General features: G+C 31.1%; 2 protein-coding genes across 5 annotated transcripts; one reads left to right on the top strand and one right to left on the bottom strand.

The window, feature by feature from the left end:
• Window positions 1–907: 907 nt before the first annotated feature.
• LOC105780616 (glycosyl hydrolase 5 family protein-like) lies at window positions 908–9,283 on the bottom strand. The gene is made up of 4 exons (XM_052629066.1): window positions 8,826–9,283; window positions 4,452–4,699; window positions 2,490–3,010; window positions 908–1,647 (listed from the first exon to the last, which is right to left on the bottom strand). Exons 1-4 carry the CDS (start codon window positions 9,219–9,221, stop codon window positions 1,073–1,075), a joined length of 1,740 nt encoding a protein of 579 aa, XP_052485026.1. The 5' UTR covers window positions 9,222–9,283; the 3' UTR covers window positions 908–1,072.
• A 2,243-nt stretch (window positions 9,284–11,526) lies between these two features.
• LOC105780500 (mRNA export factor GLE1) lies at window positions 11,527–18,940 on the top strand. 4 transcript variants are annotated; one of them, XM_012604877.2, is made up of 15 exons: window positions 11,527–11,688; window positions 11,776–11,943; window positions 12,030–12,188; window positions 12,303–12,426; window positions 12,583–12,731; window positions 13,436–13,607; window positions 14,553–14,757; window positions 15,074–15,183; window positions 15,491–15,561; window positions 15,719–15,800; window positions 16,106–16,180; window positions 17,079–17,162; window positions 17,396–17,527; window positions 17,670–17,792; window positions 18,461–18,940. In XM_012604877.2, coding segments are annotated over exons 1-15 (1,926 nt in total). In that variant the 5' UTR covers window positions 11,527–11,686; the 3' UTR covers window positions 18,731–18,940. The 4 variants fall into 4 exon arrangements, with proteins under 4 accessions (XP_012460331.1, XP_012460334.1, XP_052485024.1 ...); XM_012604880.2 differs by having other exon boundaries at window positions 14,559–14,757; XM_052629064.1 differs by having other exon boundaries at window positions 12,306–12,426.
• Window positions 18,941–19,157: the final 217 nt, after the last annotated feature.

The raw sequence follows: 19,157 nt of genomic DNA on the forward strand, positions 1-19,157 counted from the left end.
TTAAAGTTTGAGGACCAATTTAAATGAGGGTCATAGTTTGGGGATGTTTGGTGGAATTAACTCATATATATATATATGGGTTAATATACTATTCAGTACTTGAGTTTGGTTTTAATGTCAATTTAATATATGAGTTTGGCTTCAATGTTCAATTTAATACTTGACATTATGCGGCCCAATAAATATTTGACATACGTGCTCTAGTAAAAAAAATGTACTTATTTGGGACAAAAAAAAAACTCAAGTATCAAATTGAAAAACTCAGGTACCAATTTAAATATTAAGACTAAAATCAGGTTTCAAATTGAGCCAAAAAACTTAAGTACCAAATTAATCGGGTTTTAATGTAATATATATTTTAATAGTATAAAAAGCATGAATTTGTTAAATCCATAAATTCCTTAGAATTTCAAAACCAATATTAAACAAAAACATCCAATAAATCAATAAATAATCATGAATGTTATATTTGTATGTGTATCACTTAATTTACATCATTTTGAAATCCAAATCCAAAATTTGAAATTGAAATTGTCAAATGCTAGCTTAAGATTGATCATGTGCATAAAAGTTTTTAATAATTTGAAAATGCCTAAATATTTGTTCAATATAAAATAAAAAATCATTCACCAAAGTTTTAGCGACGTAACGGTCAAGACAAAAAAAAGTTGGTTAAAATGTTTAATTGATGTAATTTGAGAGTTTGAGGGTTTAATTGAGTGGGCTTTTCGCGTAAGGGCTTTATTGATTTTTTTGTCAAAGTTCAGGCTTATATTCTTAATCTAATGTGATCATTAAGATCTCAAATTATTGAAAGTTTTGCATGCTCGACAAATACAATTATATTTTAAAACATTCCGAATTTGATTTGTTAAAATATAAAACGTATAAAATGTTATGCACGTGCTTAGAAAACTTAATTTTATATTAGTGTAAGTGAAAATCCTCTTTATATATGTACCTATAATGAGGATTTTACGAAACTTTTCATAATATCTTTTTACAGCAATGCTAAACACTTAAAATTAAGAAATAATATTTTTTAAAAGTATTTTTTTTCCAAACCAAGCTTTTAAAATGTACCTTTTAACCGCAACAATAATGCTAAACTAGCCCTGAAGCGATCAAGACTGATTTTTATATCGAACCACCCAAAAGATTCCATAAAAACTCTTTTCCCGAAGTCAGTGATCGAATCAAAATCTACAAAGGAGTTCCCCCCGTTTCCACTCCTCGTGCTATTCACAAGTTTGAACCACTGACTTTTAGGGTCGCACTGACTATCATCATTCAAGCATTTGCAACCGGCTACAACAATATCGTTGTTCGAATCTATGTCCATGCAAACTGACGTGACATTTCCGAGCTTCAATGATAAGTGCATCTTTGAATCTGATATTGTTTCCCATCTCGAGTTCGAGCCGCCGCAGATGGTTCCGAGCTTCACCATCGTCCCCGGTTCATCAGCTTGTAAGCACAACTGAGTTCCCTTCAACTCCAAGGTCTTTTGGGGTGAGTAATTCCAAGCCTCTGAGTCAGTACATGGACCCAAACTCAAAGAGCTACCCGATGGTTTCCTTAAAACACAAAGCCCGGTTAAAGGGTGAAAGATCACTTTGTGTAGTTCGGTTTCCAATAAGCCTAGTCCTGTATGACATTGTGGGCAAAATAGATGATGTGCTTGAAAGTCAGGCGAGCTTGAACAAAGACTTTTGATCTCAGGCCAAGTTATCTAGAACCAAATTTAAATTAAATAATATAAATATATAAATATTAGTATCAAAATATTTTTTAATATTTTATAATTTATGGTCGGTAAAATGAGTTGAGACAAAAGTTATTTGGGTCTTGGGTTAGAAATTTTTGTAATCGAACTCAATCTGGGCCAACTTATCAACATGTGTATTCAAGTCGTTTTTTAATATTCTTTTAATATTTTATTATAATTGAATCGTGTTTAATATTATCAGATTTATCATTTAAGAGAAGTAATGTAATTAATATGAAAAAACTTGATAAAAATAGTTTTAGTATATATTTTAAATATTTTCTCAATCTTTTTTAAACTGATGAAATTTAAACCTTCGTTGGGGAGGTTGGATTGGTTTTAGATTGGATCAATCTCAATCAGGTAATTTGAGTTTCAAACAATTGGGATTATTTGGTTCAAGTCAATTTCAAGTTCAGATACTTTCAAGCTTTGGTCGTTTTAAGTTTGGGCCATTCATTTTGGTTTCTCGAGTCTAATCATTTTGGTTTCTGATCATTTTGAGGTTGTGTTATTCCAGGTTTAGATCATTTTGGATGGATCAAATTTAGTTTCGAAAAAATTTTGAGTTGAAGTTGTAGGTTTTTACAAGCCAATAGGTTTGATTAGGGTTGATAGATTGAGTCTTTGGATTTAAGTTAAATGTAACATATTTACAGTCGAATCAATTGAATTAAAAATAAAAAATCCAAGATTTTTATGGAAACTAAAGTTTGCTTACCTCGAAAAGGAGATTGAAGTGCTGAAATTCTCTCAACAAAGCTTGAATTCCTCATATCAATCCAATTCCAATCCAATATCCCATAATATTCATTAAACCCAATGACCCCTTCCCTCAAATAATAGCTCCCAACCAGTGTCCATAATGCCCAATCTAGGTCGAGTTCAGCCACCATACCCAAAAAGCAATTCAAGTACCTATTATCATTCACATTGGTCCCTCGTAGGTCCACCCCAAACTCGCTCACGAACAATGGATAACCTTTATCGACCAAAAACCCTGACATCCTCTTCATATCATTCGTCACTCTGCCACACACCCGATTTGGGTTGCCGGTCACCCATGCCTGGCCATCACTGAACCCGTACCAATGCATTTCGAACACTAGTTTTCGACTAAACGTGAGAATCAGGGGTCGATTTTTGATGAACGATAAGTCTTTATCGAAGCTTAGTCCCGAAAGGATAATGAGCACATTTGGGTTGGCTGCGTGCACTGCTTCAGCTCCTTTTTGCATGTACCTATGTAACCCAATTCATCAACATTATGGCAATGAATTTCGAATTCTTTAGCAATACATTAGGGGCAAAGTTAGAAAATAATTTTAGAGGATCATAATTGGATTATAATTTTTTGAAGGGTTAAAATACATTTTTTTTAATAAATTGAATTATATTTTAATATTATATTAATTTATAATTCTATAAATTTTAAAGGATTAAATGATAATTTTACCATTCGGTAAGTCCCAACCTACCCAACTTTCACCTTGGACCACATATAGGGATGACAATGGATAATTATGGAATTGGGGTGGGGATTGCTTTATTCTCCTCCACTTTACCCTTGTATGTATGTTGAAGGTATATGTTTCTATGGATGTCGGTTATATCTATAATTGCTTCATAAGCATCCATTATTGTTTTTATAGTATTATAAAGATATAATTTATAATTTATAAATAATCATTATTTTATTAACTATAATTATTTTTTCTTTAAAAAATTCTAAATTTTAAAGTCAAAATTAAATTGTACTTTTATGATAATAAAATGTAATTTCATCATTTTAATAGCCTATATCTTTATAAATTTTAAAAGATTAAATCAAATTTTTATATATTTAAGGAGGCCAAAGTACAAAAAACCTTTTAAAAACCTAAATAGAAAATTTTCTATTTTCGTCCATATGAATAATACACATACATTTGAAGCATACTAGATTATGGCACACCGAAATATGAGTAGAAAATTTTTATGCAAAAGGATTTATATAAAACCAAATGAAATTTTAGTTGAAATGTTAAATTCGAATATTTAAATATCATAATATTCTTGAGCAAAAAGAATAAGAAGAAGATATCTTAGAATTAAGTCTCGTCATATGTGAGTTTTAATGATTTTCACATAAATTATTAAAGGATAAAACACTCTAATAATAATATACTTTACTTTGTAAAAATTAGTTTTTAATCATTTCCTAATTAAGTGGTACTCAATTGACTCGTGACACTAACTTAATTAAAGACTTTAAAGATAGTATATGTATATATAAAACATTAGTGTAAATGTATGATGTTCGTATATACTAGAATTCATACGCTCCCTATATGGTTGGAGATAAAAAAAATTAATGTTAAAATGATTTAAATTGAATAATTAATTGTCGATTGAGTCTTAACTCGATTAGCATGAGCATTATTGTCAATGTAGGAAGACATGGGTTTGAGTGTGCTGAAACACATTATCATTCTATTTATAGGTTGGGGAGGGGTTATTAGTAGTTTTAGACATTGCGTAAAAAAAAAACATATATGATCAGAACCTATAATTAGATTGAAAGGAGGTCGATGCTCCTATCTACCTCTGATTTCGACTGTCTACTTAAAACCGTATAAATCGATTAAATCAAACCCGAATTTTTTCGGGTTATATTATATATAGGTAGAATTAGAAAAATTACCTGTACCAATCATCTATGTTTTGTTTGGGACCTCTAAGTTCATTTCTCAAGCTCATACCAACCACATTGGTGACACCATTGAAAAGGGTGGCCATCCGGGTCAGACCCGTGACCCATAGATCCGGGTTAAAATACGGGTCACTGAAGAAACCATCGCCGTCGAAGTAACCGCAGCACCACCCGGGTTTGCTCAGGTGATTATCGAGTATCACCATTACATTGTTTTTCCCAAGGCTAGACACCACTGCCTGTCATTTCAAATTCATCCAATAATAAGCTAAACGAAAATACCATAATTTGAGGGTTGATATATATAAATATACATATACATAGATCAGTTGACCTCTTGGGCCAATTGGCCCGACTTGATTTGGGTCGGACTTATAACAGATTTTTATAATTTTGAACTGGGTCGGTTATGCCAATTTAATTTTAAATTAAGTAATTTTTAAAAGTGTTATTTAAATTTAATTATAAAAAATAATTATTAATATAGAATAATATATTATATAATTTTAAATTTTAAAACAATAACATAAGCTTTAGGATAAGTCTAGATGAGCCAGAGTTAATTTTTTTTTTTTTTAGAATCAGTCTTTAGTTTGACCCATGTACACTTTCTCAATATATTTGACTATTTCGCATATTTTGTTATGTTGTATTCAATGGCGAATTTAAGAGCTGGTAGGGGCCTTGGGCCCCTAAAATGTAAAATTGGTATTTAAGCTTTTAAATTTTTTTAAAAGTTTTAAATTAATAAATGTAAAATTATATTTTGGCCCTTTAAAATTATAAAAATTAATTTAATCCTTTAAAATTATAAAGATATAGAATATAAAAGTTAAAATTTCATTCGCTCCTAAAATTTGTTCTGGCTTAGCCCTTGATTATATTTGTATTTAGAATATTATATATATATGTGGGTGTCTGTAAATTTTGACGCATTTGAGAATTTATGTTATATAGATCAAAAATGAAAAATTGAATCGAACCAAAGGTTAAATTAATTCGGATTTTTCACTCTTAATTTAATAATTAGAATTGAATTGTTTAAAGTGTTCATAAGTTTAGAGGAAAAGATCCAACTAAAATTTCTATAAAAATAGGATTTCTCAATAAAATAAGATTTCTCTATAAAGTTCAGAGTAAGAGGTTTTGGACTATAAAGGTCCCTAAACTTTAGTCAAAGCCAACAAAATTGTCACATGTCAATTATTCAATGTGCTAATGTGCCACATCCGTAATCTATTAAAAGAAAACGAAAATTTTAACGAAGACAGCGGCTAATTCACACAATTATTTTATTTAGAGTGACTAAATTAAAAAAAATTAAAATAAGATAAACCCTATTTAAAAATTACCATAAATGTAGTTTACCCAATCTTTTATGTCGTATTCATATTATTTTAATATTACTAAAACAAACAAATATATACCTAGTTTAGAAATGTAAGTTGATATATATTTAAATCAAGAAGCATAAAAATAAAATTAAAATAAAAACAATGGGGCTAAGTTTAATGATTTAATCAATGTCAACAACATTTGTTACATTGTAATTATCATTGTGATTATGAATAAATTAATAAACTACCACATGATTGACTAAGAAAATTAAACTATAATAACAAATTATTTGGTGTAGATGAAATTTTTAAACTCCACAAGTAAATTCGAAAAATAAGCTATAATAATAAATTATTCGTGTAGATGAAGTTTTTAAATTCCACAAGTAAATTCGATTATTTAAAGATATGATTAGTAAAAGGTTTGAATTAAATGTCATAATGATTTATTTGGTCCTCCAATTTTATTAAAAAATTATTTTAGTTTTTATTTAATTTTTCGTCTTTTTAGCCCTTAAACTAACTCGAAATATATGGAAAAGTTAACAATTGTTAACTTTGCTGACATGATGATCCATGTGTACGCTATGTCAACAATTAATTAAAATTTTTAAAATTTTAAAATATTATTTTAATAATTTATATTTTTTTAATTTTTTCAGAATTTATATATATTATTTTCTAAAATTTAGTTAATTGTTGGCATGGCATACTATAGACCATGTCAACAAAGTTAACAAATATTAACTTTCCATCCATTCTTGGATAATTTGACAAACAATACAAATTTAAGAGCTAAAAAAATAAAAAATTAACTTCAGGACTAAAATAAATTTTTCTATAAAGTTAAAAAGCTAAATAAGTCATGTCAATTAAAATTTCAATAAAATTAAGGACAAAACTATGGACAAGTAGAAGGTTTGGTCCCTTAATTAAATGATTTTTTTTTTGCCTTTTGGTATTAATAATTCAACTTTAGCCCTTTTGGACCCTTGATTAATAGAAATTTTCTTTTAGTCCTTACTAAAATTAATAATTCAAATTAAATCCCATTATCCCTTTAGTTAAATAGAAAAGTAGTAAATGAATGACTTCGATTATTATCTGTCTATGCTTGACCACAAGTTGGAGTTAAAACAAAAAAATATTATATATTAAAATAAATAAAATAATAAGCTACTTAAGATAAATATTAAGATATTCTGAATTGTCTCACACAATATCTCCAAACTATCAAACTTAACTCCAAAATGATAACAAAGTCAAATAGTAAGACAATTTTTTTATCTTTTAAAAGTGTAAAAATGTGCCCAACTATATGAAAAATATTGCTAAGGTGTATATGATAAGTAGGGGTGGAGCCAAAAAAATTTTAGGGATAAGGATTAAGTTGTATATTTCTACGATAGTAAAATGTAATTTCACCGCTTTAATAGTCTATATATTTATAATTTTAAAAGATTAAATCAAATTCGATCATTTATGGGGGTTAAAGTGTAACTATTAGTAATTTAAAACTTTATAAATTATAAAGGGCCTAAAAGAGAAATTTTTCATTTTATGGGCGCTAATATATATTTTAAAAGTAATTCATGATAAACTATTTGACCGAATTAAAAAAAGAAAAAAGAATAGACTTCGAGATTAAAAATCCATATTTTGAAAAGTAAGGAGATTAGAAATGATCAAATCATAGTAATGGGATTAAATATAAAAAAAACACATTATTCAAGGACACTACATAAAATTTAACCTATAATTTTTTTTTGATACAATTAGTAAACTACTTGTAACCCCCAAACTCTTAAATTAAAGGATATTACGCACTAAGTGCACAAGCCGGGCCGAGTCAAGTCAATGCGTAATTTTAAAAAATTTCAAGCTTGAGCTTGAGCCCAACTTGACCTATCCGAAAAGTTCATATTACAGTTTAAAAATTTTAAAAATATATATTAATATTTATATATATTATCATTAAAATTAAATAAAAATATTTAAAATAGTTTAATTTAAATCCCTCTTCAATCAAGGCAGTGGGTCACCCGGGCTATTATTATTTTTTATATTCCAAGTTGGATATATGTTAACACAATGTTTAGTTTTATCCATAATCAATGTTGTTTGAATCAAACTGATTAGATCAGGAACTAACTGAGGTACTGATTAGAAGAAGAGCATTGAACTAATTGATCCGAAAATCAATATGAATTGGTTGAATCAACAAACTAATAGCATTGTTTCGACTACCAATCTAATTTTAAAAACCTTGTCTATAACCTTTTCCTAACCTTTAAAATAATATATATATATATATGTTTAAAATGTGTTGGAACTCACGTTGACCTAATTATCGTAATAGTAAGGCCCTTAGTGGATTTTAAGCCTAAGTAATGTCGGAAAACAAATCATTGTTTTCTAAGTTGTTTGGCCAGTGGGGTCTCCACAAAAAAATATTTTTTTTTCTTATTTTTCCTTTTCCTTTTCCTTTGTGTCAAAAAAATTAAAGGATAAACTACACTCAAATTATTAAATTATTAATAAATTAATATTTTGGCCACTTAATATTAGTTATAAAATGTTCATTGAATTATTTGAAAGTTTTATTTTAATTTCAACGATGATTTGATGATTAGTACTTATCAACAAGTAAAATATATATCTTAGATCTAAGTCAATTTGATGATTAATGTCAGAGATCAGAGAAAAAATTGTTTCGTTTTTTATTTACAGATTCATGAGATTTAAAGCAGATTCACAAAAAAAAACCGTAGAAGAGTGGTGGTTCGAATAAAATGTCATATAGTAGAGATTTTAACAGTCCAATGACTTAAATAATTTTTTTTAATAATTTAGTAACCATTTTATAACTTTTTTAAATTAAGTGACTAAAACATAAAATTATTAATAATTTTGTTACCTTAAGTGGCATTTTCCCTTTGTACTTATCCTATTAGTCTCACGTGGAAACCTAATCTTCCTTTGTGCCAAAAAAAAAAAAAAAAGGTAATACAAAATTGAAATTTCATACCTGGAAAGCTTGTATCAGCGACACATCAATAACGGATGGGTTATTAGCTTGGATTCCAGCAATGGGTTCCATCAACCCGAGATTTTGAAATGATCGCCGGACGGTGAGGGAACTTAAAGAGTCATTGGTGACCAAATACAAAGGCCAAGTGAGCCTAACGCAGTTGAATCCCATCGACACGATCTGTTCGGCGATCGAATCCATCGATCTCTTGCTCAGTCCTTCGGCGAACACTGGCTCGAGGTGCGACGGCCAGTTCACGCAAGCTAGCTTCACTCGCCGATCGGTTTGGTCGTCGACGATCCAACGGGAGTTCGTTGACAAAGGGAGGGATGTGGTTGGATTAACGTGGTCAACGGCGATGAGAATGAGTAGCAAAATAGCTAACCTTGCCATGGTTTTTGAGAGTGTTTTTTTCAAAGGAAGGTGGGATTATTGCATTGAATAGCTTGTGTGGTTATATACATATGAAGGATCTATTTGTATTTTTTTTATTTAATTTACATATATTAATGAATGGTACAACTATATCTTTGGTCCGTCTTAATCTTGATATTGAGCAAATTAGTCCCTCTTAAAAAAATAGGAGCACTTTAATCTCTATCAATTTCGAAAGTGAGCATCTAATGATAATTAATCATAACATTAATGTTTTTGTCAATTTGAACATATTTTTGTATATTTATATATATTTGAAGCCAAATATATATATGAATCTTTAGATTTTCTTAAAATTTTATACATTTTTCATATGATTCTTTTTAGAATAAATACCAAAATGATAAAATATGTAGACATTAAGAGCTTAATTTATTATTATATCAATAAAATTATGTATAATTGATGAAAAATATCAATTGTTGTGATTAATGTCTTTAGTTGCTCATTTTCAAATTAATAGAGATTAAATTACTCATATTTTTAGAGGGACCAATCTACTTAATATCAAAATTAAAAGGGACTAAAGATGTATTTTACTTTAATAAATCGTCCATTAAATTTATCAATTTAATGATACTCATTGTGTAAGTAAATTTTTTATTTAATGCAACATTTTAATTACATCAATGGAGAATATTACTTATTTTCGATATATATATTTAATAATTAAAAGATTTTTCACATCCAACAGAGAGTCAAAAACTTTTAATTTAATCAAAACTATATGTGCATAATATTCTTAAATAGAACATAATTGGAATAATATCAATTTTGGTTCATCTTAACTATAAATTATTCAATTTAAGTCTTTTTAATAAAAAAATTAATTTTAATCCTTCAAATTTTTATAATATCTAAGTAGGGAGAGATGTGGGATGGCTTGGCATGTTGAATGACGTTGAGGATAAAAGAATCAAGTGAACTTCCCCATGTTTTTTTAGTGAAGGGTGGCTAAAAAATATTTTTTGTATTGATAATTTTTTATAATTTTATAATTAAATCTAGGGCAAATTATTCAATGTCACTAAACTGTAAGTAAGTTAATGTTTTTGTCACTCAACTTTAAAAAGTTATAAAATGGTCGTTAAACTATTTGAAAGTTTTCATGTAAGTCACTGGGTTATTGACATCGTTGTTATACGGCCTTCTGTGTGCACGCTACCTACATAAATCCAAAGCTCTTCTTCCCTTTCTCTTATACAATTAAATTTTTTTTTATGAAATAGCTTTGAATGAATCTATGAACCAAAATTCAAACAACCAATCTCCAACACTAGCTGTCAGATCGACTTGTGTCTAAGTATATCATTTTATTTGCTGAAGGGTACTGATCCATCATATCAATCGTCGAATCGTTGCTTAGAGCTCACTACCCGAACTTAAAAAAACAAACTTAATAGCTTAGTGACTTAATAAAAACTTTCGAATAGTTCAATGACTTAAATTTTTCATAAAACTAAATGACTGTTTTTATAAATTTTTAAAATTAAATAATCAGAACGTAAATTTATTGATAATTTAGTGAGTTTGTTTTGAATTTTAATGAAATTATTTTGTTTATTATGAGGAAAAAATTTGGGGGCCGAGTCAGCCCAATTTGTAACAACTTTGTCCAAAGCAAGTTGGAGATGTCCACTCGTGTATGTCTTATTTACGGTGTAATTACATGATAAGTCCCTCTATTATAGAAATTAAATCAATCAAGTCTTTCTACTAAAAAGTATCAATGTGATTTATGTGCTATTGTTAAAAAAATCAAATAAGTTCAAATTGTAACAAATTTAACATTTAACATTAAAAGTTGACATCAAGAGTATTTTTATTTACAATTCAGCTCCAAACAAAAATGTCATTTACAAAATCATAAAAAATTTCGAAAATATTAACTCAGCTAACAGTAAATGATAATTTTTAAACAATAAAGGCTAACTTTATTAAAATTTAGACTTATTTGATTCATGTTGATAGTACATAGGACTAAATTAATATATTTAATAATAATGAGACTAATTTAATCTTGTCCCTATAATAAAAAATAAAAAATTTAGTTTTATTAATTATTTTATAAAAAATAAAAATACCCTTATAATAATATAATTTTTTATAAAAAATATATTTTTTAATATTTTTCAACTGAATAGCTCTTCAATGACGAAAAGAGTTCGGACCTGAAAGCCCAATGGACCCAAGTGAATCCACGGATCATCCGGATCCGACCCATATACAATAAAGGAAGATGAAATAAAACTCCGTTATAATCAGGCTGAGTGAAAATGGTGGAAATGTCTTAATAAAGTTTTGGCGCTTTGGTGTTTAGAATTCGAAAAGAAAAAAAGATTTGGGGGTTTAGGGTTTTACTCTGATTTTCATTTCCCAATTGAATCATTAGGGTTTTAAATTTGTAAGTCCTCAAGACCACAATGTAAGTTCAAATTAATTCTCTTCTGTTTTTTTCTTCTTGATTTTGTTTTTGGTTAATTTGACTTATAAAAAATGCATGATATTGTAGGGAAGCTGTTAAGTTGGAAATTCGGTGTCCTCAAATCGTTAATGGAATCGGTCTTGAACCCGACCCGGATTGGAGCTTCAAATCTTTGTTATTGGAGCTTGATTCCTTGGAAAAGAAGCTCAATCTCTCTTCTTCGGTTTCTTTGCCCTTTGCAAAAACCAAATCAAGGTGTGTGTGTATTTCATCTTTGTATTTTCTGTACTTGTATCAGTTAAATTAAGATGTATATTTTTTAATTTTAATATATGAAATAGAGAAATTTATGGGGAAAAAGGCACCAAGAGAAGCTCAAATGCATTTGTAATGAGAGTATCTGATGAGGAGTTTGAGGATAGTGAAGGTGAGAATGAGAAAGTTCGTGATCGAGGTTTAGTGAAAGCTGCACGATTCAATTGCAATGAATTTTATTTTAGGTATGGACTATGTTAACCCATTGTTTATTTTTGTTAAATTTGAAGTCTTTATTTAGTGTGCATGCTCAAGGTGATTTGTTTTCGTGGTTTTGTTGTGAAATTCTTAATTTTCAGTAGTAGCGATGATGATTCTGATGATCAGCCATGTCTTGACGTTCAAACCTACTTGATGAATGAGGTGGGATTGGTGGAGAGTGCTCTATATGAGTTAACTCATGAGCATCAACTTGGAGTTAAGGTTTGTTGGATTAACTTCTGCTGAAGAGAGCTTAAGTTTTGTGTTATTATATCATGTTGGTTATGAACTCGGATCTTTTTATTTCATGTGTATTTTATTGTTTGCTATCCTTCATATATGGATTATGATGTAGCATTGCAATGTACTCAAGTACAGGAGGAAATTAGAAACACAATCTCTGCATTAGAGACAGATTTGATGAATGAGAGCGAAAAGTCTTCCTCTGCACATACTAAAGTTGAGAAATATAGAGAAGCAAGGCGAGAAGTGGAGAGGAAATTTGATGTTCAGTACCAACGCAGAGTGTAAGTAGGCATCTTTTGTTTCTCATAGTTATTTACTAACATATTCAGTTTTGGAATACAGTTTCCAGAACTGGATCTTGTTGCTGGCTCTTTCGTCCTTTTTCCATTTTTCTATTGATGCTGCATGATGCTTTATTATATGCGTTCTAACTGATCCTTATAGTCTATGTCACTTAGACTTGAGTGTGACTGTTAGATTTGTGTATGTATCTGACATGGGTATGTTTACGAGTTCACTCTAAGTTTTTTCATGTATTTGGAGAGTTCTTGGAGGATCATATTCTCAAACTCCTCATAGTTCATAGTTAACTACCACTCTCTCGTTTGATTTTCATTTTTCACCTGTCCTTTTTTGGGTGTACCAAAATGAAGTTATTTTTTTTCAAGTTTTGAACACCTTAGCTCTTTCTTTTTCTTCTATATTTAGGATTTATTTTTCAAATTATTTTACTTTTTGACAATAAGTATGGCAAATCAATGTTATAAAAAATAGATGGATGATAATAAACACGTAAAAGTCAAAGCTTCTTTCTTAATATGCAAATAGGGTGAAGAGAGTAGTTCGATTATTGAAAGGAATTAAAGTAAGATTTAATACTTTTGAATTATGGTACAATGGATGAATTTGTTGAAGTTGTCTTCCACAATTACATGGTGCTTGCTGTTCTGGAAACAATTTTTAAAAATACATGAATTTACTACAGTGCAGAAGGACTTGATAATCATTTGACTGCTGTCCAGCGGGACCATGAACTCAAATCACAAATAGAGGAAAGGAAAATACGAAGTGATGCAGCACATGAAGAAGCCAAGAGAAGGGAAAAGGCTCTTCAGGAAGAAAGACTACGCCAAGAAAAGGCCAAAGCAGAGGCAGAGGTTAGTTTGTCCAACCCTTAGATGAAGTATATTAGACCTGCGTCATATGTGGCACTGCACCTCACTGTATCTTTTGTTCATCTAACTAGGGCTGTTACTTTGTGCAATTTTCCATTTGTGAACTGACTGGATGTTTTTTTAAGCTGCGGAAGTTCTCTTTTGCTAGGTTGTCATGCATATAACTCAATTTTTAAGAAAACTTTTCTGATTGAACTTAAGAAGGACTTGGCTATTGTAGAGTTCTAAAAGTGTTGCTTGATACTTTGCTTGTTTTTTTTTTTGTACTTTACACGAGAGCTATGCTTCATTGTGGTAGCAAGGAATAAAAGAGAACTAGGACGAATTACATGGTTCAGTTCATTGACATTCTTCCATGTAAAGATGGATTTAGAGAAAAAGAGAACACAATCTCCTGTCATAATCTTTTAAATCTCGAGATCTCAAGATCACTTTAGTTTGACAAAAGTACTTAAGAATAATAACAGTATGATGATTGGGCTTGTTAGTGCCACAAAGGCTCCACACTTAGACACCACAGGTTTCAATTAGAAAGCCACACAACTAAGTGGCCTCATCAATTCGTTCATGCTCCATGGAAAAGGCCTTTATCATTTACCATTGGAATTGAGAGAATAAAGTTGGAGTCTATTCTGTTTTTTCTTTATTGAGCTTTAAAGAATTGGGATATTGCAATAGTTCAAGATAGTTTTCTTAATATTTTGCATTTTTTTGTGTGTGTGTATGCTTTCTGATACGAGGTCCCTGCTCCACTTTGTGAGTCCTTTTCTAGATTTGAACTCTGAAAAAAATGAAACCTTATATCTGTAGATGCATTTTATTTTTAGCAACATATTTTTTTGTTACTCAAATCCTTTTAGAAAACATGTTCATTTTATAGGGAAATTAAAGGATATTTGCTTTATGATTAAGAAATTTATGTATTAGTTGCAGGCTAAACTTAAAGCTGAGGAAGCAAATAGAGCTGCTTTGGAAGCTGAGAGGATAGCAGCAAAAGAAGCAGCAGAAAATGAAGCAGCTAAATCCTCAAAAGCTAATACTTCTGAAGTGCCACAAACAGAAGCTTCAGGAGGCCCAAATGCTACTAGTTCGAGAGTTGAGAATGATAAAACAAATAAATCAGAATTGGCAGGTATATTCATTTATTTTCAGTTTAAAAACATACTCATGCATATTCGCGTAAGAACATACATACAGGACCCTAAACCTAAATACACGGGGACATACATGACCTCAGTTCTTGTCACTTCATTGCTGTCTATGTTTCTAAAGACTGCTTGCTAGTTGCTAGGCATATTCTTAATGTTGTCCATATTTTGTTTGAGTTTTTGCACTTGATAGATTCATTAGCAGCATGCAAATGCAGATATGTGTGTGTTCCTTTGTTCTGGTAAACAAGATTTTTGTTCAAGGCGGTACATTAATGTGTCTCTCTGTCAATGTGGCAGGTAATATGCTCAGGGCTGCTGAGAGTGCTTTAAAGCTAGAGAGGGAAAGGCTACAAAAATTAAAAGAGTTGGAAGAAATAAACCAATCACTGAGATCAAGTTCAAATCAGGTATGTCTTATATCTACTTACATTTAGGATATGTATTGCTTATAAAATTGGGTGGTAAAAATCAGAATGTGACCCTATTTGATTAAAGTTTATTATTTCCGTACTTGTCCAAAAGGTAAAAAGCAAATTAAAAAAAGGGGGTCGTTATGTAGATGTGTGGGTTATGTATTATATTATTGGAAAGTGCTTTAGCTTTGTTACCATATGTTCTCTATTTGTATTTAGCATTTGGCACTGAATTTTCTTTTCATTGTCTTGGTTTATTTGTATGCATCTTATTTGGTTAAGCAATGTTGTTTGTTTTTAGAATTTTGACAGCACTGGAAGGCTTATTGGTAGATTAATAAGGCAAATTAGTGGTAACAAGGACAAGGTTAGGTAAGATGGATGTGTTCATTTTTGTGTTAAGGTAGTTTTGTAAAGTTTATTATATTTTCTGCATTATGGTTTATGTTTGCTTCAACTAGAAGTTTAACATCCAAACTTTCATGATGCTGTTAGATTGATAATTCTATATGTAAACAATCTTTTGCAGCACACAAGCTAGTGAGCTTGTAAAGATTTTCAACAATCCGCGTTGCCCTCAAACCATAAGCATCGCATATTTTGCTCAGAAGGTAGTCACAGTTGCTCATCACAAAACAATGTGTTATTTTCAACAAATGTACAAAAAGTCTAACCATTCAAATGCAAAGTTGGAAATCTGGTTCCGCATTGAAAGCAATAGAATTTTTCACAATGAAACCAAATATGCATACCTTGAGAAAGTTCCCTACTCTCTAATGAAAATGACCAAGTAATGTGGCCATGCCTGGAACTAAAACAATCTGAGGTCTCTATTCTATATGTTATCTGTCAGTGATGCATGTATTTTGAAATTCCTTATGTTTATGGCGGTGCATTTCTGTTGTTGATACTTCAGGTTGTTTCTAACTGCGAAAGCCCTAGTCATTCTGCCTTTGCCTGTGCACATGTCATCGTCCTTGTAACATCACAGGTACATCTTTTACGGTTCCTTTTCTTGGGTATGGGAGGATGGGGGTGTAAAGGGAGCAAATTAATCACAACAACCATAAAAAATGGCCTTTTCCTCTTCACAGGCTGTCTTAGATACTAAGATCATTTCGGTATTAAAGTTTGACTAGGCATGGGACTGCTATAAATTTTAACATGCCACGAAAATAAAAAATATTTCTGATTACTTTCTCAGAAGCCTTGATTTCCTAGGTTGTTTAGATGTGTTTGGTTCATGACTAATTTAGTGGTTGGGTAATGAACTTAGGACAAAGTCTTGAACCATAATATCCTACTGGTAGGTGGATAAGTAGGTGAAACAACTAGAGCTTATTTGTAAAATAAGTAAATGATAAGTTGCAATACTTATAGTACATTCTATAGTTTTTGTTGAGGGGAGGTCTGAGTCTCAAACCCTCAAACAATGGATTTGTGCCTGGCGTGTCTACGCATGGTTTTATCCCCTAGTTTTGTCTCTTGACTCCGCGGAGAGCTCCAACGGGTTCATGGAGTGGGAGTGTCTCACCCACCAAGCAAATGTGAGCACTTAGCCTTGGTGGGGTTCAAAGTCATGCCCTTATATGGCATTAGCGGGTAAGAAGAGCATGGGTTTGAACCTCACCACGGCCAAGTGCTCATATTTCCTTGGTGGGTGAGGCGCTCCCACTCTGTGAACCCGTTGGGGCTCTCTGTAGAGTCGAGGGACAAAACTCGGGGATAAAACCGAGCATAGACACCCCGGGCACAATACCTCCACTGTTTGAAGGTTTGAGACTCCCCTCATCCAAGCTGTTTCTTTTTGTTTTGTTGGGGGGGGGGAGTGCTTTCTGATCTTAGCATCAGAAACTGTATTTTAACGTAGAAATATTCTTGTTTACCAGTTTCCACAAGCGATGGATCTTGTTCTTGCTGAGATACATAGAGCTTGCATTTACACTGTCCCAAAGCATATATCATACACCAAGGTAACATTTTTATATCTTATGTAAGCCTATCTAGATGAATAACAAGCTAGCACTCAAACTCACCCGTGTTTCTCAAGTGTTTGCATTTGTTAAACATGTAGCTATGCTTTTTTGATATGTGAAATCACTCAACTTGCTCTAGAAAAGCCAAACATGGATAAACGGAATCATGCTAGTGTGCCTCTGTTCCTTTCGCTGGTATATGGCTTCTGAGTTGTAATTTGCTATTCCAGTCAGCATTTGAATCCAAAGAAGCTTATTGGAAGGTTATTGGATACAAAGAGGATGATGGGAAGATTGAAAGTACTACGGATTATTTGGTACGGTTGGAATCTTACATGAAGCTGTATGGGGCACTGGTTCAGGTATGTTAATGGTTAAATAGTAAAGAAAGTGATGTCTCTTTCCTAGTTAAGCATATGGATGTTTTTGCCTTCTATACATGTAGCATCATATAATTCATCAAAAACAAACCCTACTAAACGAGATTTTTTTCATTAATGGCAGACTGAGGTTGCTGGTTGCCAAAATGTTCATGGTCTAAAGGAAGGTTGGGCTTGGCTTGCTAGGTTTCTAAATGCACTCCCTGCCAATATGTATACCGCTGTGGCTTTGTACGCATTCCTGCAAGTAAGTTGGATTTCTCAGTCTACTCTTTTGCATCATACCAGCAATTGCTGAAAACACGAACATGCCTGGGGATGGCAATAGAGCGGGATGGGGGTGGATGTTGCTAAATCCACCACCTGCCCCACTTCACTAAGGATGTAGAATCTTAAAAACCGCTACCACGTCCATTGATGTTGGAGGTATCCATTCTCACCTTACCCGAGCTCGCCCTGCTTCAATTTAATTTTTGCTACTTGTCTTTAATATTTTCAATCTTTTTAAAGTCAAGTGAAAATTTTATATTGATTTTTTCTATAATACTTTGTTACATTTTTACTCTTTTAATACAAATACAAGGATAAAATGATAATTTCATATAATGGAGCGAAGCAGGGTGGGACAAGCAATAACCATAACAGCTCTATACCCATTATTCAAAAGAAAAAATCCACCCTGTCCCTCCTCGCATTTTTTTTTGTAAAAAACATTTGCTCCATTCAGAGTAGATTGATTCAAAATTTATCGAGCTATTTAGGTTTTGCCATCCCTAATTACTTGTTGGCAAAAAGGTTACTAGAATCGGGAAAGGGCCAAAATTCTGAATTCGTAAACTATAAACTAGTATGGAGCCAACATACTCACTGAGATATAAATTTCTTTCGGATTAACATAGATATTCGTTTTCACAGATGGCAGGGTTTGCTCTCTTCAGAAAATACCGATCTCAGTTCATGAAAATGCTGAACTTCATCTCAGAGAACTTTCTAAATGCCTTGAGGTCCCAAGATGATCCGGACCTGAGGCCGATTACGTCCAAGATTCAATGTTACTTGGAAGACAAGTTATTCCTTCAAGAACCAGAGGGAAGGACTTTGCATAGTTCTTTGTTATCAAATAACATGGCGCCAGAGTCGGATTACCATGGTCCGTATCATCAACAAAGTAGGCATTTCTACTAAACCAATCGAATGGAGAAATCATTTGTAAGGAGTTGCTCAGAAGCACAAACGAGTACGAAGCTAATCTCTGATCCTCATATATTCTTTTCATTATATACCCAAATGTTTTGGGGACGAAGAAGTTTAAGGTTTATGCTTACATAACAAATTCTATACAATAGTATAAAATTTGACACATTCGTATAATATTTATATATTCATTTCCTCTGATGTTTTAGTTATTTTCATTTTGGCAAAGAGATCTTGTTTAAAAGAAAAGCAAAATTAAGGCTATGTTAAAATGATTTTGAAAATAAAAATGAAAATATGTTAAAATTAGAAAATAAAAGAAAATATTTTCGTTGTTTCCACTAAAAATATTTTGTAAAAATAAAATGATGAAAATAAATTGACCTAAAAATATTATTGTTTTCAATAAATTTTCGAA

This window comes from Gossypium raimondii, chromosome 4, assembly GCF_025698545.1.
Source record: "Gossypium raimondii isolate GPD5lz chromosome 4, ASM2569854v1, whole genome shotgun sequence".
NCBI classification, from domain to species: Eukaryota; Viridiplantae; Streptophyta; class Magnoliopsida; order Malvales; family Malvaceae; genus Gossypium; species Gossypium raimondii.